We start from the raw sequence: 24,245 nt of genomic DNA, 5'->3' as shown, positions 1-24,245 counted from the left end.
GGAAATCTATGCACTCAGTTATTACCTTCAGTGGAGTCCAAGAGAAACAATCATACTTTTAAAACCTGTGTAGCTGATAGAAATGTTTGTGCATTCTATTTGTATTAATATGTATGTAATACATAAATGTACACATTTATATGTAATACTGTGCCTCAGTGCATTGGTTGCATGTCTGCAAAGCCCTTACTGCTAGATGGTGCCAAATGGTATATGAAGCCTGGCCACTTATGAGGGGTCAGCACGTAAAGCATAATACACTTCTGGCCCAGGACCACCACCTGGAGAAAAGAGTGGTTCCAGATATACAGCAGTTGGCCATCCCTAATCTAAAAGAACGGAAACAGGATGGTCTCCAAGAAACTAAGCATTTGTTTGGGAGGGGGCTGCAACAGACTGGATCATCACTGTGCAAATCAAAGTTCTAGTCTACACTGTAATGTCAGTATATTTATCTTCTAGTTACTAGCATAGGTACAGCAGCCCAGAATAAGCTCCATAGATTTAGAAACTGCATTTGAAGCAATTAAATATCACTTTATGCACTATAAAGTCATACATATATTTTTGTCCAGTTGAGACTTAAGATATAATGTAATATTCAAATAAGACCAGCTAAAATAGAGCTACTTTTCCCATACAATAATTCTTGTATTTTACTGGTTATATTAACTGAAGGATTGAAGGGTCATTCCAAATCAAATGATCCATTTTTTACGTCATGTCATCCAATTTTCTTAATATTTTGTACACTTGTGGAATGATCAGAACCAAGTTTAAATTTTAATTTCTTTTATCTCATCCCGTTTTAGAGTTATGATACTTTTGACCTTGCCTGATTACACAAAAACCATAAAAGCTCAGCCCAGAATTAAGATATTTCAAAACTAAAAATACCAATCTTCATGGGCCTTAATATGATATGTCAAATGATATGTCCAAAACTGTAGTGATTATTTACTATTTCTAAGAGTTACCTGCAAAATTTCATCTTGGGATCTCAACGGGATCACATTAAACAAAAATATTTTGTACCTACATGTCTGCCTTATTGGGTTCTATTTAGGAGTAATGGGTTTTCTTGGAGTAAAACATAATAGAATAAACAAGACTTCAAACTATAACATCAGCTATTTCAGGGATTTCTTTAGAAAGTTATTCAAGTAAAAGATATCTGAAAAGCTAGCTGATAGCTTGCTGTTGAATGATAGAATTAATGCTTTGAAATAATTGTTGTTAGTACTTTATTTCATGAACATTATAACAAAATACATATCAAACAAAATTATGACACCGCTGGAACTCTTTAATTGGTGCCACAATAACATCCTTTCTATCTAGTTATTATTTTCAACAAATGAGGAGAATAGAAAAGAAGAAATGTTCCTAAAATGACACTTTGAAAGAGTGAAAGCAATCAAGGGAACACAAGGATTTCACCACTTTGTTCCATCCACATCCAGTCCAAGAGAAATTGTGACCAAGGTGTATCCCTTTAGCAATGAGAGTGAGACGTTTGACATTGAAGGAAGTGGGGCAGGCTAATACATTCTCAGCATGTATTTCTGAGCTCTTGGAAAAGAGAAGTATGAAAAGTCTCAGAAGAATTTTGGTGTTCACAGCCCATGAGACATTCACTGAAATTCCTAGGCATGGTGATGGTCATTAGAAATCCCAGCATTCCATGATTTTAACACATCAGCTTAGGCTGATTGAGTCTGATGTATTTAATTAGGCATAACTGGATTGCAATTTTAAAAAACAGAAGGAAAAAGATAGGTATGGGAACATGTTTAGTATGGCCACAGTAAGGTAGTTGCATGTGTACACTGACTCTCAGTCAGGAGTGCAAAAAGGCTAAACTTAACCAAACTGGGCCAAGTGATTAGATGCACAAGAAGAAAACATAACATTTATAGAATAAGACATTTGGGGGGGGGGCTTTAAAAAGCAAAATATTCAACAGCAATTCAACACCCCAAGCTGTCTATGGGCAGATCACTTTAAAGAGAAAAGGCACCAATGTCATCTAGACTAGATTCCTAAACCTCTATTTTCCCTTTGGGAGATCTGGGGAGTATCATGAAAAAAGAAAAGGAGAAAAACAAGCCTAATATACTCCTGAACTACAGACTTTCACCAACATATAGCTCTCTGCTCATTTATCTGTTTCCAGTTAAAGAAATTTTCCTGGTAATGTGGTGCAGTGCAATGCAATGCAATAAGAAACCCATATTCAAGGCCACCTTCAGTCACAAAGCTCATTGGGTGAGTCCACTGTCTTCCAGTCTATCTATCTTACAGGGCTATTGTAAATAAATAATTCTATGTATACCACCCGTGAGTTTCTTGGAATGAGTATTAGAGCTATCCATGTATGTAGTTTTGGAGGACTTAGACCTATCACAGCCTCCTTCAATCTATAACCCTTTTATTTGTACTTGTCAATTACTATATCAGACAAGAAGAATAGAAATAAATATATTTCCTTTCAAATGGGGAAGTGCCACAATATAGGCTTTTACCCAATTAGAAGGGCAGATACATGGTTTGTTCCTCTGCAGTATATCCATTGTGTTAACTTTCTCTTCCTGCTTCCTCCTTTCTCTGAGCCCAGAGAGAAAACAGCATATCTCTTCAGAGTACCTGCTTTCTTTCTTGCTTATGAACGCCCACTCACCCAATGTGCAAAAACTCTGTAAAAACTACGTATGTGTAGTTGAGGCTGCACTTTTGTCTGATCTAATTTGAAGGCAGGGCTGATTAAGCAGCTATATTTTGGAACTTCCTAGAAGATAGGAAATGTCCTGATGGCCACATGTACAGTGGTACCTCGGTTTATGAACTTAATCCGTTCTGGAAGTCCGTTCTTAAACCGAAACCGTTCTTAAACCAAGGCGCGCTTTCCCTAATGAGGCCTCCCGCTGCCTGTGCCCTTCCACGGTTTGGATTCTGTTCTTAGACTGAGGTAAAGTTCGCAAACTGGAACACTACTTCCGGTTTTGCGGAGTTCGTAAACCGAATCGTTCGTAAACAGGGCTGTTCTTAAACCGAGGTACCACTGTATATCATTGTAGGATTTGTCTGCTGGTTCAAGATGTTGCAGAGCATGGTAAAATATACCACTCACCACAATCCCATCTGTGTCTTATATTGCACATGCAATAAGCTCATTGGGTGAGTCTTCCCAATCACTGTCTTCCAGGGTAAACCATCAAATGAAACTTGTCGGATTTAAACACATGGATTTCTCATATTTAAAAAGTGGCCTGTAATAAATTCTGTGGCCTTTAGAAATTATTTTAACAAGAATGTGTCTGGTGGGATGGTTTACATTTCCCTAATGAAATATCCGGGGCTTTCTTACTTAACTGATCCATTCACCACAGAATTCATTACAGTGGTGCCTCGCAAGACGAAATTAATTCGTTCCGCGAGTCTTTTCGTCTTGCGATGTTTTTCGCCTTGCGAAGCACGGTCCGTCGCAACTGTGCCTCTTCAAGCGGCTTTAGGAAAAAAGCGAACGAACTCGCAAGACGTTTTCGTCTTGCGAAGCAAGCCCATAGGGAAAATTGTCTAGCGAAGCAACGCAAAAACCGAAAAACCCTTTCGTCTTGCGCGTTTTTCATTTTGCGAGGCATTCGTCTTGCAGGGCACCACTGTATCCCTAAATATGTAGCCCTTTGCAATAATGAAATACTATGGAATATGTGGAGCGTCTCCACTATATTTCATTTCAAAGAACTATTTTTAAAGCAATAAAGAATTATGCAATTGAAGCAAATAATACATTTTCACATATTTTCATTTTACTTATACAATCTTGCTGAATTAAAAACCACCTATATGCTCTATAAATTGGTTATTTTTAAATGAATCTTACTACAGTTCAAACACAAATCTGATGAGGGGATGGATTTTATTGGGGCAATCTTTTGTTGGCAAAAAGTGCACATTTTCAAGACTTCTATAACTGCTTTCAACAATAAACAACTCAAGTCTGGCATTTAAATGTACCTTATTAACAATCAGTTGATCAATCAGCTGACTGAATTTAAAAACATTTCTGTTCCCTTAATTTCAATGGGAGAGTTAAGCAGGTGCTTAAAATTAAGCTAAATCATTTTGGCTAAATTGTGCCCCTGGTCTTTTAGAAGGCATTTTCCACTGTAAGACATTAGACTCTTAAGACTGTTGCCTACAAAAGAGAATCAGTGCCTTGGGGAAAAAAGGGAAAGATTCATCATCTTGGGATTTGAACATGTGACCTAGAATTACAAGCAAAGAGGCTGATGATGTCTTTATAAGCCTAATTCTACTTCTAAAACTACCATCATTATATAGGGGAAAAAAATTAGTCTGCATATTGGCAGAAACAAATACTGACAGAGGCTTCTGTTAATCTTGAACTCTTGACCTAAAGGTGCAAGGCCAAATTGCTTTATGCTTCATATGTCAGCTCCCATCTACAATGTGTACAAAATTACTTGTCTCTAATAATTCAGCTAGAAAATGTGAAAAACTCAACTAACGGTGGTGCTCTTGACTTTGTCCAGCAGAATAATGTGTTGATTGTGAGCGCTGCACACCAAACAACACTTAGTGGGAAGCTAATTTTCGGTATGTGGAAGAGGAGAAGCCACATAAGGAAAATGTTGTTAACAATTAACGTTAATAAGCAGCTCTGGGTCCACTTCTGTGTCTGATGTCCCCTAATTTAAAAGTAGGCTGAGTTTTTAATCAAGTGCACCCTGGGTTGGAGACCCACCCACCACATCAGAAGATGGTGGCAAGAACCCTTGACATGAGAGGAAACGAGAAAATTACAACAACAATTACAGAAGCATATCCTCCTGTGGGTCATTTGAACATTGCCACCCCCGTGTATAAATCAGACCCAACTATTCCTAGAATGTACCTGTCAGAATGTACTCTGCAACATATGGCTCTACTTAATCAAATATACAATTCTGTTATTTTCAACTCAAGAGTATTCCTGTAAGGCACCCTGTAGTCCAAGTCAGTCATTCACACTCTGATGTGGTCTCAGACATTTAAATATTTATACACTACATTTTATTTATATGTATACGATGTCTGATACTCCTTAACAGCACAAAGCAACTGACCTTTCTGAAGGCCATTTTGCAGTAGTTGCTGCCCTGCCAGGCCATGCGTAACGGGCCTCATCCAAAACTCTGTTTGCTTGTTTTCTGTTAAGCACGTTGCTCAAAATATGACAAAAAGCAGAAATTGGAGCTACAAAGACTCTTTTTTCACAGTGATATTTGAACCAGCTGTAAAGATTTAAATCACACTAGCTCTTGTTTTATGAACGTCCTTTTACAATAAGAAAACCATGGAATGGCTTGAAAAAAAGAAACTCTTGATACAAAACAGATGTTTTTATCTTTTCTAGCTTTGCTATTGTAGTTCTGCGATGGGTAATTAATGCACAGTACTTTGTTTTGGTATTTAGATTGGTAAAGAAAATTATTTTCTTGCAGGCCTGGATAACTTAGGACAACTCAAGGCATTTTGAACAATTGCAGGGGAAAATAATCTACATATATATTTGGATTGCCTTGTACCATTATTTTTGTATGAACAGAATAGGATGCAAGATGTAGCAAATGCTTTCAATGATATAACGAGGGGGAAATAGCTAGTGATACCTGACAGAGGGCTTTATTCGACTAAGTTTTACTCCACGTTGCCCTACTGAAATTAATGAATCTAAATAAGTCATGTAAAATAATTTCAATAAATTTACTCTTTGTAGGCTTAACACTGAAAACAACCCAGAAGATCTGTGACCACATCTCCATCTCACATGGTGTTTGGTCCTCATAGTTGCTTATCCCAACGTCACTGACTTTCTAAAACACATACAGTGGTACCTTGGGTTAAGTACTTAATTTGTTCAGGAGGCCCATTCTTAACCTGAAACTGTTCTTAACCTGAAGCACCACTTTAGCTAATGGGGCCTCCTGCTGCTGCCGCGCCACCACCGCGTGTTTTCTGTTCTCATCCTGAAGCAAAGTTCTTAACCTGAGGTACTATTTCTGGGTTAGCGGAGTCTGTAACCTGAAGTGTACGTAACCTGAAGCGTATGTAACCTGAGGTACCACTGTACAATGAAATACTAATATTACAATTCACCAGGTCAGATCCTGATCTCACCGGCATAGACTTAAACCCACCCAAAATGGCCCAAGGAGCTTTAATTTCCTTTGAAAACATGTTTTATGTGATAATAAAAAGACTTTTACTTTAAAGTGTGGGGAAATCTGACAATAAAGCGACAGGCTAGATTTCCCAAAGCTTTTGCCAAACCTTCAGAAGTTCACACATGCCCTGCACAGTTAGCTCTCCGCTAACTGAAGAGACAGAAACTCAGTATCACAGCCCCTGCCCATTCTGACATGGCTCAACTCAGATGTAAGATTTTGATCCTCCAAACCAGTGTTCCCCACCCCCACAGTACTGGCACCTTTTTTTCTAGAAGAAAAGTACTGCTCCAATCCACTGAATTGCATCCAGGGAGTTGCGAGTGGATTTCTGCTAATGCAATGGGGCTTCTGCCCCAAACCAATGAAACCTTCTCCACCACAAAAAATGATATTTTGGAGGGTCAGTGCGCCCTCTGAAATGGCCCAAGATGGGCATGAGGGGCTGCAGTGGAAGCAGGGAATTGGCAGAATTTAGGGGACCACTTTGTGAGAGTGGAAGTGCCGTTTAGTCATGCATGGCAGCTTTGAATTATCCCAATGGTTTGGAAAATCAGGAACTAGCTCTGGGCCCACAAGGTCCCTTTGGTTTTCTTCCCATATACTGAGGATCAGTTAGTTGCTTCCTGGTTGCAGTAAACCATACTTGGGAATGACACCAAACCAGCAAATTATGGCTTGTCAGAATGCAAACCACCATTAAACCATAGCTTGCACTGCTGATGCAAACAGCAGGTGCGAACCATTGCTTGCCAATTTGGTTATAATGGCAAAGTATGGTTTCTGCTAAAAAGGAAGAAACAACTGAATCTGATTGTGCGAAGGAGGAAGGTGCACATGAGTCTGATGCTTGCAAATGTATTTTATTCATTTCTAGAAGTGTTTATGTTCTGCCAACTCATGTAAAATATACTGAAACTTGGCTTGCCATTATAGGTAAGCTGGTTCTATGTGTTTATGATGTTGTATGCTATCACTTTGCCTATTAATTTGATTTACTTTCAATCAAGTTTCTGGTTCTGCAAAAAGGGGAGGTAACAGTGTGCCCTATCTTCCCTCTCCCTTCACCCTACTAGCCTATTGGTAACCCCCATTTTTAGAAATCCTGAATAAGGGTATCCAGATTAACATTTTCATTTAACGTTTAGCTGCTGGCCTTACCTGTTGCCAAGCTTGGATGGTTTTATGCAGGGAGTGAATAGCATGTTGCCCAAAGCTTATAAATATGGGATCCACCATCACATTTCCATCCAGTATCTTTTCCGCTAAATTGCCAGAAATAGCAATCTGTCCAAGGACACCAAAGGGCTTCACAACAGCCTGCATTGTTACATTTCGGTATTCCAACAGCTTGCAGTCAATCCTAGTAGAAAACTGGATCTCCTTGAAGATGGATCCATCACTCCATTGCCTTAGATAGATGTGTGGTTCTTTGAATGAAATGATCAAATATTCTAGTTCGGATGGCACATTTTTATCAGAGATAAATGGATGAAGGAACTTTGGTGGCACTGTGAAATAAAGGGGGGAAATCAATGGTACAATGTTGCAAATGCAGATTGGGAATGAGTGTGTTCAGTAGATCAATATATGCAGAACACTTTACAAGGGAAAAAATCTATGTATTTGTTCAGCTCAGTTAAGTAGCCACTATTATATAGAAATCCCATCTTATTTGAAACCAGAATAAGCACACAGGGGATGAAAATGAAACCTTAAATTTAAATACTGACAAATAATAAAGAATAAAAATTTTGTTATTCAAAGACTCAGTGCTGTCAGGAACTTTATATTATTTACTTTCTTCTAAATCAAAACAGTTAAGTATGTACATGTACATTTACCTATCTGACTGGATTGGGTCTGAGCTGAGCCATATTTATTTTTTCAAAAGCTTGTGGTTTCTGCTCTGTATGTGCATATTTAAGCATAGGCTTGAAACATGGTCTAAAGGCACATTATAGAATTCTTGCGGGAGCTAACCAAATCTGAGTTGGGCCACTGCTTGAATGGGAAACAGCCTGGGAATCCCACATACAACTCCTTTGAGTTCCACAATGGAAAAAGGTGGAATATAAATGTAATACAATGAAGTCTTTTTTCTGTTGGGCAAAATTTAGTACACTAAGGCCCCACACTAAGTAGAAACACTAGTTATCCCTAACTACCATTGCAATTACAATGACAACAATAACAGAATCAGCAGAAACAATTCCCCTACACAACAAATTGAGCTAATCAAGAATTAGCCCAATAGTAATAGAAATATGTACTACAGATCAGAGCCAACAAAAGATGTTGGAAAGTAAAAACTGGAGACCAAATTAGGATTGAGAGATTAATGCAGATAAACTCATATGATTATCTGTTTCGATACAGCGCTGATGTGCACTTTGGAGAAAAAATGCAATTATTAACAGTAATGGCCTCAACATCTGGTGAACACATAAGGGACACAGAAAAGTAAAACTGGTTAAAATATCTACAATTAGCAAAGTAGAAAGGAAACAGAACTATCCTAGGTAAATGAAATCATACAGTATTTTAAAAATGTAGATGCTATTTTAAGTAAATGGATGTCACCAATCCAGAACAATGGGATTTTAACTTGCAGAAAGCCAACATCCTAGAAATTATGTGTCCTATAGCAAGTCTGAAGTAACCACAGCTTTGTATATTTAATTGTCCCACTATGAATAAACAAGCAGAGAATACAATGATAATAGCTGCCTAAGGAAAGTTCTTTCTGAAAAAGGAAAATTTATATACTGACAGGAACTGTATTTGGTTCAAGCAGCTTCTGCCTTTTTATTATTTACCATTTGAAAAGTCAAAAATATGGAAGTGTGTGCACAGCTGATAAGGGGAAGAAGGCATACATTACTATATACAAGACTGTACATATTAACGTTAGCAAAACTTGTTTTTCCAATATTTAGTTGTTAGGTTGCGTTTTTCTTTTTAAAAGGCTCAACAACTTCAGTAAGAAAGTCTATTTTTGAAGTGTGCTTAGTTATTTGCTCATCTTTCCTGGAAAGCATTATTTGATATCAGACAATCTAACCAAATTTCTTGGAATAAATTTGACATTAACACAGCAGCACACAGTTACTGAACAAAAACAGATGGGACTCCCCTTCCCCTTCTTTTTAGAGTAACAAATGAGCTTCCATTGCTTGGAGTTCGCTTCATAATTTCTTTGATAAAGGAGGATGTAAAAACTTCCAGCATCAGTGCAAGTATGCTGGCAAGTGGCTGAATTGGTTCTATCAGATGGCCCAAAATAAAGCGAAGGGGGCACTTGTGACCATTAGCCAGGACTTCGCAAAGGCAGCAGCGCTTTCTGCAGATACTGGATCCCAAAACACTCTTTCCTACGCATTCTTGCTTCCGATAAATGGTTGCAAGTTATCTGAGCATATGGTTCCAGGAACCAAGAAACTGCAAATATAAAGCAGGTGGGGTGATGATGAGGAAATGTAAAAACAACAGTTACAGTTTTCTTCTTGTGAGTGTACTACACGTACCTGTGCCCAACTGATCCAGATGGTGGCAAAGGTGAAGTTCCAAATGAGCAAACTGAATTGAAACGCCAAGGGCAGGAACAAACCAAGGGGTAAAACAGGAGTCCACCCTGGTACAGGCTGCTAGGGCAGTAGGAGTTACAAGCTGATCACAAGCACTTTGAGAGCCCGATTCGCTTTCAGAGCTGTGGCAAAAACAAAACAAAACATGCAAGTGTATTATTTCAATATATCCTGGTGCTTATCATGGGATTTGACCATTTGCAATGCTGTGTTTGGGGCACAAACACTGAGCAGACCGTGATTATTTTGGATAACCACAGCAACACAACTGGTGCACGCATCATTTCTAGGGAAGAGTTTGCAAAGTTTTCTAAAATGCTAGCCTATCTGAACAAGGAAAGTACTCTTGAGGAGAAAAGGGTGAGGGGAACAACCTTTCAGCAATTATTAAACACTTTTTCATAAATGTCTGAACATTTATTTCAACACCACAATACAGGAGTTTTAAAAATGTAACCAGAGCCTATCACTTAAGTACAAACGCACTGCACACTTCTCAAGCAATACTGCTCTCCTTCCTATTTGCACTTAAATTGTCCTCTAAAAATGACTTCCCCAAATGTGGAAAGACCTAGATTTTAAGATAGAAATCTAAAGCTGTAATTTTACCATTAACATACTATCCCATTACATTGCCTCTCAGTAACTATTTGCAGTGCCATGAAATGCTTCCAAAAATTATTCAGCAATCATTTTCAAACATCCACAAATCCCCTCAATGGGGCTTATTTCTAAGTAGTCAGGTATAGGATTCCACTGTAAATGTTATATAGCAGGGGTAGCTAACCTGTGACTCTCCAGATGTTTTTGGACTACAAATCCTATCAAGGCTCACGATTAGCAATGCTGGCTGAGGGTGATGGGAGTTGGAGTTCAACACCATCATCTGTTATATAGGTTAACATCATGGTGTGACATACACACACATATTAATTCATTCTAATTGGTAGCAATAATCCCTGTTCTTTTTGTTTGGAGATTTAACTTTGTGACTTAATAAAAGCAAGGATAAGGTAAAGGTAAATGACTCCTGGACAGTTAAGTCCAGTCAAAGGCGCTCATCACACTTCAGGCGCTCATCTCGTTTCAGGCCAAGAGAGCCGGCATTTGTCCACAGACAGCTTTCCAGGTCACGTGGCCAGTATGTGCGGTTCTGGCACAATGGGACACTGTGACGAGTGCCAGAGCGCATGAAAATGCTGTTTACCTTCCCGCCACAGCGATACCTATTTATCTACTTGCACTGGTGTGCTTTCAAACTGCTAGGTTGGCAGAAGCTGGGACAGAGCAACGGAAGCTCAACCTGTCGCGTGGATTCGAACCGCTGACCTTCCGATCGGCAAGCCCAAGAGGCTCAGTGTTTTAGACCACAGCGTCTTAGGACTGCCAAGGATGTGCACAACTGGAACACCATTACAGTATACAATAAAGAAGAGCAATGTCATACAAGGGCATTTATGCATAAGGACAGACAGAGGTAGGGTTATTGATACGCTATGTGGCATCTTAGAAACCTTTTGGCTTTTAGGGGCAAAACAAAAAGAAGTCTGGTAAAACCTGGGTCACATTGACACCATAAACTTAAAGCACTTATACTACCCATAAATTTGGGTTTTGTGGGTTCTTTGGAGGATGCCATGACTATGAAAGTAGCATACAAATGCTTTAATGGTGTGAATGCTACTTTAACCAACCCTTTCCTTTCAACTGCAGAGAGTAGGAGAGGATGAACTTTCACAGTACAAAGCCCAGTAGCTCAGTTCCACTTGGAGCTAGTTTACTTTTGACAGTAGAAACAAAACCCAGAGGAATAGCATTAGCGGTTGACTACCAGCAGGAGTGGCATCTAAACGGTAGACCCAGTATCTAATTATCTTTGTCTTAGGGCATACGTATTTACCTTTTACTTGTGCTAGGTCAGGGATGGGGGAGTCTGTGGCCCTCCAGATGCTGTTACAATTCAACTTTCATTAACATGGCCAATGCTCAGTGAAGATTGAAGTTGCAGTTCAATAACATATGGAGGGCTACAGTACTGGGGGACTTCAAAATATATCAAAGTATATATGGAGAGGCAAGAGGAAATTTTTGACACTTTGCGAAGGCATAAAAGGATACCTGTAACTGGCTTCCTAATTCCTAGGCCTGCAAGTATAATACAACTAACCTGATAAATTGATACGCTGCATTTCCTCTTTCCAATTTTAAGTTAGCAAAACCACATGCATCTCTCTTTTCGTAGTTCTAAGCAAGTCTAACCTGAAATCCCTCTCCCCAGAGCTACAATGAAATCCCCTCCCCTCCACCTCATGCAGAGGCTACCCTCAGTTTCCTCGCTGCTCCCCTCCCTTACTATTTATCAGCCTGTCTTCTTGTTGGTTAAATCACACTGGCTTTCTTACGTTACAAACACCGGTATAGCTGCTTAGGGACTAAAATTATAGTCACACTCCAGAGTCCCTATACTTATCCAGCACCATCTCCTAATGCCTCGAATGTACCTTCTGAGTCATATTATTCTTTTGTCAATGGAAGTAAACATTTATGCGTTTATTTTACAATTTAGGGAACAATGAATATTTTCCACATCATAATATTCCACATAGAAATAAGAAATTATAGCAGGGCTATCACTGTCAAAAAACCCTTTCAGATAACACTTTTTAATGAAATCTCAGGCACAGTGATAAATCCCAAATGAACAAGAATTGTGACTGCAATTCTAACTGCTTTGATAAGGGCAAGGGTTTGGGGGAGCACTACTGAATTCCACAAGCTTTTTGCTCAATTCTCACAGAGTTCACATTTCTGTGGTACTAAGCTGACCACGAAGGTAATTTTGCGAAGGTCCCACATTCAGAGGAATTAACCTTGTCTGAAACACTTAACTTCTCAGTGATGAAAATGCATTCCTTCACAATTAACATCAAGAAATCATTTCAACCTAGTATGATCAATGGAAACCAGATGTTTAATACTTTTTATTGATTTGTTATCCGTTTTCTTCCCTGAATTATTCACACACACACACACACACACACATGCAACAACAAAAATATGCGAACTCCACTCTCCTAATTCAACTGCTTTGTTATTTTTTGTGTGAGAATGTGTGGATGGATGAACAGATAGATATGTATGTATGTATGTATATTTACTTATATGTAATGATTTATATCCCCCCTTCTACACACCATTCAAGGAGGCTTACACTTAGAAACATTTAGAAAGTACAATATTTTATAAAGTAAAAATATGACACACCTACAGAGAGAGAGAGACTCGGCAAATAAAATAAAGACATAGAACAGGAAATTACCTACTAGTAAAACAAGGGTATGCTGGAATTAAAAAGTATTCACCATTTCACAAAACAACAGCATAAGGGAGGATCAATCAAGCCTTGTGGAGCAAAGAATAATATAATTTCAGTGCAACCACTGAAAAGTCCTTTGTTGCTATAGTCAGGACACAGAAAAGGACACAGGTAGGCTGGTACAGGAGGTGGCAGCCCCTAATGTATCCTGTGCCCAACACATTTAGGACTTTAAAGGTATTCATGACACTTCAGAGAGAGATTAAAAAACAACAACAACAACTTCTGCGTTTCTGTGTCCATTCTAAGAGCCAATGTGGTGTAGTGGTTAAAATGTCAGCCAAGCCTGGGGAGATCTGGGTTTAAATCCTCCTTAGGGCATGTAGGATGAGCCTGTGCTTTCAGACTAACCAAGTTGTTTTGGGGATAAAAGCAGGAGGGGGGGAGAACCCTGAAGTCACTGGAAAAAGAACAAGATAAAAATATAACAAGCAAGCAAACAAATAAGTACCAGAAACAGGTACTTTGGTTGGACAGGTATTTATCAGGGGTGTTTTCTGTGTGGCTGCTCTGTTGTGAGGTTCATTCCCTGTATGGGACAGTTGCATATTCCTGCATTGCAGGGGTTTGGACTAGATGATCCTAAGGGTTCCTTCCAACTCTACAATTCTATGATTCTATGTCTAAATTGGTATTTTGGAATATCTTTACCCAGTTATGTGTTTTGACCATGCAGATTTTAGCATTCTTCTAGTCTTGCAAACCGGCATACTGAAGTGTTTGGTGTATTAGTCAACTGTCAGGCTAGCAAGCTTTCTTGCCACAAATAATATATTGTGGGAAGAGTCAATGGCTTTCTTTGCTTTGGTGACCTACTTCTGTGACCTGATACCATAAGTTATGCATTTCCATCAAACAACTGCAGTTTTGATTACCTTTGGTCATCCCCTGCATTCTGGCTGCTGTTCAGGACAATCCTCCAAAGATCTGAGGCTACAAGCTCTTTTTGGTCAACCATTAAGTTGATATTAGGCAGTGGCAGCTCACAAACTTTGCTTTCTGATAGGCTGAATTCTCTGAAAGCAACAAATGACTTCTGGAGCTCATCCCAGTATTCCAAACTGCAGGGAATCTGTAAAGTTAGCAAACAAATCTTAGTTGCTTGACATTTCTTGACAAATATAAAAACATGCATTTGTAGCTATACTACTGGTTTATTTTTATTTTAATGGTAAATAGCCAAGATATTTTTTTTGCTGCCATCTCTTCAATCATATCCTTAACAGATTTCTTTTAGAAGTTTCATGTTAATATAGCTGGCATTGATATAGGTTTTTATTCAATTCAATGGGGTTAGGATACATCTCTAGTTACTACCAGACAATTTGTACAAACACCCCAGGATCACACAAAAACACATTATGAACAGATATTAAACACTCTAAAAACACAACTGAATTGTGAATTCCACCATGCACCAAGAATATGTTTTCCTAAGACATTGATTAAGTGACTTAAATTTTCTATATAGTATAAATACAGTTGGAGACAGAAAGTATTATTTCCCAATGTACATATGTTAGTGATCAGAACCTATTACAGTAAGCAGCTAATTATCCACTTGGGCCCTTATCAGAAAGGGTGTGATCCATCCAAGAAAGGATATTCCACCTCTCTTAAGCCACAGTGGAAACCAACCATCAAAAGTTTGTTCTTATCTAGATACAGCATCATCTTGTTAACTGCTGTACAGCCCCCTACTGTATCTAAGCACCAGTTTAGAAATGTCACAGCTACTACCAATGCAGATTATGAAAAGTAGAACATATTGACAACACTAAACTCCAAAACTCCACCAATTTCAAATTGCTATTAAGCAAGGGAAGTGGCAAAACCCAGTCCTGTTAAGCTCTACATATTCAATCCTATGGAAAGGGCAAATATCACCCACCAAATATTTCACCAAGTGATCCAATATTGTTATAGATTTGCAGGGGATCCCCTCCCCCTAAACACTAGAAATTAATAAATTGTAGAATTTTGATTACTTGACTGGAAGATTGGAGGCCAGGGAAAAAGTATAGGCTAAGCTTCCTACCGGGACACAGGTGGCGCTGTGGTCTAAACCACAGAACCTAGGGCTTGCCGATCAGAAGGTCGGCGGTTCGAATCCCTGCGACACGATGAGCTCCCATTGCTCGGTCGCAGCTCCTGCCCACCTAGCAGTTCAAAAGCATGCCAAAAAGTGCAAGTAGATAAATAGGTACCTCTCGGGTGGTATGCACTGTTCTGGTTCGCCAGAAGCAGCTTAGTGATGCTGGCCACATGACCCGGAAGCTGTCTGCGGACAAATGCCAGCTCCCTCGGCCTACAGAGCAAGATGAGCGCCGCAACCCCAGAGTCGTCTGTGACTGGGCCTAACGGTCAGGGGTACCTTTACCTTTAAGCTTCCTACCAAGCCAGGGCATTACCTGGAACACCACGTTCCTCTCTCAAGGTCATGTGATTACACACACGAGAAATCAGTCAAATAACAATTGGGCAGACTGCTACTGCACTCAGGCTCTGCTTTTGGGCTTCCCATAAGCGTCTAGTTAGCCACTGTGAAAACCAAAGGGCGATTGGGGGGCCAATGTCACACGCATGATGTCAGGACATTGGGAGGAGCTGGGTTAGAGCCAAACTCCGCATCTGCACAGCTTCAATGGCTGGTAGCTCCTCCTCCTGATGTTGCCACTAGCTGGAGGCTGCTGCATTGACCCTCATTCCCCTCCACGGCTGTAACATGGTCGGCTCTGTTATTCACCTCTGCACTTTTGGGATGGGGGGGCAGCCCAACTCTGAAAATATAGGGGGATGCAAAAGGGCTTGGTCTTCTGGACCTGGTGCCCCTGCTGAGAACAGAATGCTGAAGTAGATGAGACTTTGGTCTGTTCCAGCAGAGCTCTTCTAATGCCTTTATGGAAGGTTAACTAGAAAAAGGCCTTAAAAGGAAAACACCAACCCAAACACACAGCTATTAAAAAAAAGCAAAGATTTATTTTCACATAATCTTTAATTTTAATAAGTGTGAAACATAAAAGCCCTCATAAGTTAACAAATATACAAGATACAGTGAAAATGTAATATGCTGTAAAATAAAAACTGCACATTCATCCTTTAGTGATCCCCTTTAGGAATGCTAGTTAGATTCTGGGAGTCGGAAAAATATCAAACTTTGCAGTGTGAAATATTTAAGAGTGATTTATAGCCTGACACCCAAAGGCCTAGCAAGGAGGAAAGTCCCACTGAAATGCATGGGGTTTACAGTGGCTCAGAGCTTTGGAAACTGGATTTGGCAATTTAAACTGATTTAAACTCTACATTTCTAAGCATATCACATTATTTGTCCTTGTGGGTGGATGGGGGTTATTACTAATGGCCCGGCTTGGTAAATATAAAGGAAGATGACTGCTTTGTGCAGTAGCAGCTGCCAAAAATAATAGTTTGAAACTTGGATATCAAGTATATCCCACAAAATGACTCATGGGCAAGGGAAGTGAGGATATTAGTTGCACTAGAAAGTGTCCCATAAGAAAAATAAAATTGTATTCCTTTTGTCTTCAAAATGATTAATACTCTACCTACATTTCAAATAATGCTCACCTCCTGGGATGTTGCTCCTTCCATTTCCACAATAAAAGCAAGGAAAGTACACTGGCATAGTGCCATTAACACACACACACACACACACACACACACAGCCAGAACAGAGCAGCTCTCTGAATTTCGCACACCTCAGTTCTCCATGTGTTGCATGGGACCCAAGTTTATGAATGAAGCTGAACAGAAGTAGTCAAAGGCAGGGCAGGGCAATGACGACAATGACTTGGGCTCCTACTACAAAGGTGGGCCAAGCAGCTGCTACTGAAGCCTACATGCTCTTGCATGAGGGGACAGTGGGTGCTAAAGTCTAAGTAAGCTGGGTGGCCTGAGAGTCCTGACTGTATGTAGCTCCCTGGAATGCTAAACAGGCCACCTTTGGTGTGGATGAGCCCTCAGTGCCTGAGTTTGGTCATCCTGATAGAGGCTAGGAGAATAGGAGGTCTGAGACACTTTTTATTTTGCTGCATCTCTTCACAGCTTTTGATATCATCAGCCATAGTGTATTTCCAGTTGTCACCTGCACTGCAAAAGAAAGCTTTGGCCTCCAGCTGCTGGCCGGCTTCACTTCCCCATCATGCCTCTTGGACTGACGGATGAATTTAGGGGTTTGGGGCCCAAAAAAACTGAAAGAAGAAGTAAGGACAGCTTCCATGGCTTGGTAAGAAGGATTGGGGGAAAGTGGGATGGGGAGGAGAAAATGGGGGGGAGGGTGCAGTATAGGGATCAGGCTGCTACAGAAGAGACTGGGGGAGGAGAGTGGGTCGGGATTGAGGGGACAAAGGGAAGAGAGCAATGCATATATGGAAGTGGCAAGAGGGGTGGGGGAAGCAGGGTAATGCAGGGCTCAGGCAATTCATTTCAGAAGTTCCTAATTCACAACTTGTTTCCTGCTTTCCCTTAGGGATTCCTATTCCAGAAATAATTACTGTACAACAAAGCATGCATATTAGAGTAGACAGAAAATATACACACATGTTTGGTTGAGAGAGAGAGAGAGAGAGAGAGAGAGAGAGAGAGAGAGCGCACTCAGCATAATTTATGACACAATGCAAAGCCACTAAATTTCTCCAACAAATTCTGAGACTCAATGAAAAAAACCCATGTAAAACTATATATTGCCATGCATTTCTTTATTCTAGTTATGGAGGTGACGTGACCCAATGGAAGACACGATATGTTCCTACAAACTAGACGCCTTGGTGAACTTGGCTTCAGTGGGAGTTGTTCACATATAATTAAGAACAGGACCTCTGCCTTAAATAAACTCTAATGTTAAAAATGTTCTCCTCTAATGTTAAAAATTAAAATAAAACAACAACCACCACCTGCATTTTGCTTCCAAGTCATGACCGTTACATGCATCAAGCAGCTAGTATATACTCTATACCCATTCCACTACACTTGAGTACATATTATGTTCTATAAAATAAACCATAGACACTCAGTTATATAGCTGAAATGCCGGAGAAGTCATGTTTGCATGGGGGGAAAATATAGTACTCTTTTTACATTATCTCCCCGCCTTTTAGATGACTTTAGAAAGAGGCTTCTATACATCTTCAACTAATAGAAGCCATAAAACCCCCTTTGTAATATTGGAACCAGTTGAGAAACCACAAGTATTCAAATGCAGGAAATCATGATTTTATAACATTTTAATGTGATCTACTCTTGGGAAACAAAGTTAACCAAGCCCTATTTCTGTTCAGGAAATATTCCACTGTACAGTTGTAATACATTGTGGTACGGGGTACAGCTGCACGCTTTTCACCTGTAATGCCCCACTGGTATTGTGGCTTTGCTGCATTGCATCAAGATTGCCTTCCTGTCCGGAAAGCCCGCTAAGTACAAACAAGACTCTAAGCTGAGGTTTTATTTTCCCTTGGTATCAGAATATGGTAATTCAAGAGCCCTGAGAAATACTTTTTTAACCTTTATGAAGAAATATGCGGCATTCCTTTATTTTTAGGGAAAGCATGTGGCCAGCTTATCTTATCAATTCATCAAGCTACTAGGTTTTAGAGCAAATGCAGGTGTGCTGTGGACTGCAATGTGCTACAAAGACTGGATTTATTCTCATTAAAAAGGAAACAAACAAACAGATATTTAAAATATTGGTTTCATGAAAACACAGAGAGAACAATGCATGAAACATGTGTGCATATATATATATATATATATATATATATGATAACATGCTGATAAGACTCAAACCAATTTCATATGAGGAATGCGTCTCTTGTCTTTTGTTGTACAAATACCCTTGGAGGTCACTTAAAAGTTTAACTGCAAAGACAGACAGAAAGGCGTTGTACAAATATTCTGCTCTTAATATGTACTGCTTGGCTTTGCAACCAATGGATGCAGAGCTATGTATCATACAGAGCTATGGATGCACATCTCATACTGAACTGCTTTCATAGGTACTCTACATATCACCTTGAAATGTAGATTCAACATGCTAGTAGGCATTTGCTTGTTTATTTAGCTCTCAACTAACTTTGGGGAAGAGAACATCACGTGCTGTGCAAACAAATAAGAAAGGCACTTTAAGAAAGACAAATGGATACATAATGGCTTGAGGTCAGACAGCAGTAGTGCTTTGTGGACTCTCTGTATGGATATTTTATCTCTATCTCTATCTCTGCCTCTATCTCTATTTCTATAAATTGCTCTATAGCAAATCAGTCCATTGGCTCCATCTAGCCTAGTCCTTTGACAGGCAGCAGTTCTCCATCATATCAGGCAAGAGTTTCCTCTTTCCCAGCCCTGCTACCAGAGATCCTTTAACTAGTGGTTCTGGGATTGCACCCAGCAATAACAGTGCTGCTAAATTATAATTTTAGCACTTTGAGGCTAAAATGATAGCATTCAAGATATAACCACAGGGGCTTCAAGCACATAGCTCTAATTATCATTGGCAGATACTCCGATTCGGCAGTTGCTTGCAAGCTTGAGAGCTCCCACAGACATACAAATACTGCCTGCATTCCATCTCCATGTATGAAAAAAATCACAAATTCATCTAAGAAAACATCTTGATGTTCGGACATCAGAGGTTGGGGACCTTGCAGCAGACAGAACTTAGGCCGCAGTCCTAAGGTGGTTATGTTGGTGAGAAATGAAGGCAGTTTTAACATCCATACCCTAAGCTCTGTTGGGCTTGGAGGTCACTCTTACCACCCCCCACCCCCATTGGGAACAATACTGTAGGAGGGAAATCACTGTCTGGGGGGGCATTGGGGAACTGAGAAGGTCTTGGATCCAAGCAATTCTCACTCTTCCCACAGAGTACCCCCTTCGGGGGCCCAGCGACACTGGAGATCTGACAGCAGTTGTGCTGGGGTGTTAGGAGGTTTTTAAGGTGACACCAGAGCTCCTTCTTGGATACTAAAGAGGGAGACCTAATATATTCTATGGTCCCTGAGATGCCCACCCAAAGGCCATGGGATCACACCCTTAAGATCGAAAAAGCTGTGTTCATTTCATTTACCTATAAGAAGCTGTGGTCATTTTATTTACCAATTAAAATGCCAAGAGAAAGAGAATACATAGTCAAAAAAATCTCTGTTCAACCAGTTTGCTATAACTAGCATTTAGAACAGGCTAGTGTTACTCTTTGCTGTCGATAATTGTGGCAGAACTTTTGTATCTTCCCTTGCTAATGCTATGAACTTAACTCACTACCTTGTCATGCCCAAATTATTTGGATTTCCCAAATACTTGCTTCTGAAATTTGAGAAATGAGTCAAACATCAGTAAAAATTGTGGTTTTTCAAAAAGCCCTTTTCCCAGCCTCTCAAATGCCAGCTCAACCTTGCAGTCTCAATGGGGAATGCAAAACAAAAAGGAAATGGAATCAGCCAAATATGAGGTATTTTCTGTTAAAAGGAAAAATTAATGCCTTTGACGTTGATCATAATTAGTTTCCTGTTGACTGCCATGTCAAATATTTCCTGAAGTTATGACTTATAGTAAATCTCAAGCCAATTGCTCTAAAGCCCATACTTCCTTTAGCCACTGTTTTAAGGAGCAACTAAGTATTTGAAAAGCTGTCTATTTATAGGGTAACATAGTGTTGAAAATACCAAACTCATAAACTCTTAGTGCAGGAATACTTTAGACAAGCACAGGCTTATTGATGCACTTAGACAATAAATCTGCCCTAAATGTGATCCATTCATTTACACCTAAAAATTCCAGTGATACATATAATGAAATGTAGCACATATTTGGTTGGACCTGAAGATCCAGTGGGGCTTTCCATTCTACACCACCCCCCTCAAACCACTTGAGATCAGGTAACCTTTCAAAACAGCATGGATTTATACTGTGGAAGGGTGGGAAATGGTAGATCATTTTCTGCTCATGCAAAACCACACTGGGATCCAAACTCTTTATTTTATAGCTCTGACACATTTAACTTTTGTTTACCAAGTTTCCTTTCCCCTCCCCTTCCTCTAGATTCCCCTGTGTTGAATTTTAGACCTTAAGCTCTTCAAGGTAAAGAACTACCCTACTGTTCTGTATTATACATATTGCTGGAATCAAATATAAAAAAAGAAAACAAATATTGCTGGATTCTTGCATTTACTTCCAAAGTTTGGGCTGATTAACTAGGTTTTCCCTCTACTGAGTCTCAGCAAAACTCTTATGCTCTTCAGATAACCATATAATGTTTTGCTTTTTTCTTCTTCTTCGTAACAGACACTTTTTCGAATTGATGAAATCTGGCTAAATCAAAGCGTTCCTGACATTTGTTAAAATGAACAGTCCCCAAAAAAGGGAGAAAAAGTTCTAGCCATTTCAAATATAAAAACTCAAAGATAGTCTAGCTGGAGAGAACTGACTTGGGACCAACAAAAGCAATTTACATGTCATGTGACTAAGTTGCAGCCTAAGCTTGCAACTTTAATGTTAAACCTACACTGGACAACAAGCAAAATAAATTTTAAAATGGTTTCTGGTTTTTATATTTCATTTGCAACATTCTGAACAGATCCCACCCCAAATCTGGGTCCAGCCATGTCATACATGGAGTTGCCTGCGTGAGAACAAATAAAAACTGATATTCTCCATAGCAGTTCCTTGCTTCTTGCCAAGACAGCCCACCTAATACTGGAGGAGCATGGGCTTTTTTGTCCTTGCTGAAATGGGGACAACCCTGGACCTCTCAGGAAAGGCTACTATTGTGATTACTATTTCAATTTATCAGTTGTTTGATGCTCTAAGTGACTTACAATGAGTCTCTAAGTGACTTACAAAATTGTAAGAGAATAAAGCATAACATTAAAGAAAAAAACAATACAATAAAAGCCATACAAGAACTTTGTTGTCTGGGCAGCCCAAGACTGTTATACACCCGGCCCAGGCTTGCCCCGGGGAGGTAACTTCAGTGCTGCTAACACAGCAGTTTGACCACACCCCCAGAGGCGCACTCCATTGTCTCTGAAGACAGACAGATGCCAACTCACAGAACACTCAATAAAACAGCAGCAAAGACATAATAATCCATTAAATGCCTGGGAGAAGGGATATATTTCTACCTGGTGCTGAAAGGATGTTCATGATAGTGCTAAGTGAACCTTACTGCGAAGAGCTTTCCACAACTGAAAAAGCCCTTGTCATCCAGTGACTCTTCCTCAGAGGGGGCATTTGGAGGTGGGCCTCAGACGAAGACCAAAGGGTCCAAGTAGGCTCATGAGGTGAGAGGCTCCAAAGGATACTGGGCTCCAATATATTAGGGCTTTGAATTGGTTTCCAAAGCTTAGGGCTTTGACTTGGTTTGGAAACATACAAGTAGCCTGTGAAGCTGTGGCAGAATTGATGTCATATGATTAGACTGCTTCACGTCTGCAACGATCAGCAGCTGCATTCTGCACTAGCTGCAGTTTCCAAAGAGTCTTGCACTAACCCATTCATGAGGTTTCCAGAGCATAGATTACTGCAGCCAGGTTTTTCCTGTCTAGATAGGCTGATGGCCCCAAAAGACCCTAAACAGAGTGACAATGGTGGATCTATGTGGACCCCCAAACTCCATGGGAATATTTCATATGTATGAACAGATGAAATAAATACACTAATATTTGTTAGCAAGCACCCCTTTGGAACTCAGGTTTTAATCCAGGATTCTGCACAAGTGTTTAGGATTGTCTCTAGGTTAATTTTAAGCAGGTTGAATAACAAATCTGGTCCAGGCCATAGGGTGGGAAGTATGTGATCCTATAGTCTAGTCTTGATGCTTTTCATTCCCTGTAACATTATGTCTGTAGAGAGTTTTCTTATTATTTTCTCAGGTCTATTCAAATCAAAAGCTTAAAGCAAACTTTAAGCAATCGAGAATCAACAGTTTCACTCATCCTAAGTCCCTTGTAACCCTTATAAACCAGAGACGTGTTAAAATATATACAGTGGTACCTCGCAAGACGAATGCCTCGTAAGACGAAAAACTCGCAAGACGAAATAGTTTTTCGTTTTTTGAGTTGCTTCGCAAGACGAATTTCCCTATGGGCTTGCTTCACAAGACGAAAACGTCTTGCGAGTTTGTTTCCTTTTTCTTAAAACCGTTAATACCCAGGGAATCCGTGCTTCACAAGATGAAAAAACTCGCAGAACGAATTAATTTCGTCTTGCGAGGTACCACTGTATAATAAATGACCTCCCACCAGCACTGTGAAAATATACTTTCCGAAATAATAAAAACCCTACCCACCTGAAGAACATCTCCCAGGTCTGCAGTACTGATATCAGGATCTTCAGTGGTGTTAAAGGGAACAGGAGTGATTCTCACAAGCGTGAGCACTCTGGGTTCTGGGTATCTCCATAACATCATTCCTGGGTTATCCTCTGTTTCATTGTAAAACACAACTTCATAGGCACTGGGTAGTTTCTGTGCATCTATCAAATTAGGAGGGGGAAAGCCGTAATTGGTTATATAATTTCTAAAAAGGGAGCATGCTGGTTTACGAGACCAAAACAGTTAAAAACAAATCTCTTAGGATCAAACAGAGAGAAAATAAAAAAGCAGTTTCCCTGAGTTTGAAAAGGTCATAGTAAAATGGAAAGAAATCAAAAAGGTAGTTTTCTACCAGATGCTTCTTTAATTACCAAAAAAATGCTGTTAAAGGAAAGTGATCCTTAATAGCCTACTACTGAAATTATTTTGTTATTGATGTGCGTTTTCAAAATGCTATTTGTACCTGTATCTTGTATGTATTGAAACAGGCCTGTTCGCAGATCGTCTGACGTATGCTCTGTTTTAGAACTCTGGCTCCTGTCTGTAGGACTCTGCACCAAATGTGCTTGATCGGTGCTCTGCCCGTGCATCTTGCCTTCTTGGACAAGGTAACTTTGCAGAAGTTCATGCAGAAGAAGTAAGCAGTTCAAATGCTCTTGTCCCCAAAAAACCTTATAAAAAGAAAGCTAAATTTAGCAACATTTAAGCACTTTGTGTTCAGCCATTCATGA

General features: G+C 39.7%; 1 protein-coding gene across 5 annotated transcripts in view; it reads right to left on the bottom strand.

Annotated features, from left to right (window-relative positions):
* VPS13B (vacuolar protein sorting 13 homolog B) overlaps window positions 1–24,245 on the bottom strand; it is a 358,520-nt gene that overhangs the window by 49,229 nt on the left and 285,046 nt on the right. For all 5 annotated transcript variants that reach the window (XM_083622696.1, XM_083622693.1, XM_083622694.1 and 2 more), the window contains exons 38-42: window positions 23,978–24,185; window positions 23,491–23,675; window positions 14,069–14,265; window positions 9,758–9,939; window positions 7,392–7,741 (exon numbers count right to left, since the gene is read on the bottom strand). In XM_083622696.1, coding sequence (XP_083478822.1) covers window positions 7,392–7,741; window positions 9,758–9,939; window positions 14,069–14,265; window positions 23,491–23,675; window positions 23,978–24,185 — 1,122 coding nt within the window. The remainder of the gene's footprint in view (window positions 1–7,391; window positions 7,742–9,757; window positions 9,940–14,068; window positions 14,266–23,490; window positions 23,676–23,977; window positions 24,186–24,245) is intronic.

The sequence above is a fragment of the Podarcis filfolensis genome, assembly GCF_964270895.1.
Source record: "Podarcis filfolensis genome assembly, chromosome: 7".
NCBI lineage: Eukaryota > Metazoa > Chordata > Lepidosauria > Squamata > Lacertidae > Podarcis > Podarcis filfolensis.
The sequence above is the reverse complement of the archived record's forward strand: the minus strand, read 5'-3'. Positions and strand labels throughout refer to the sequence as shown.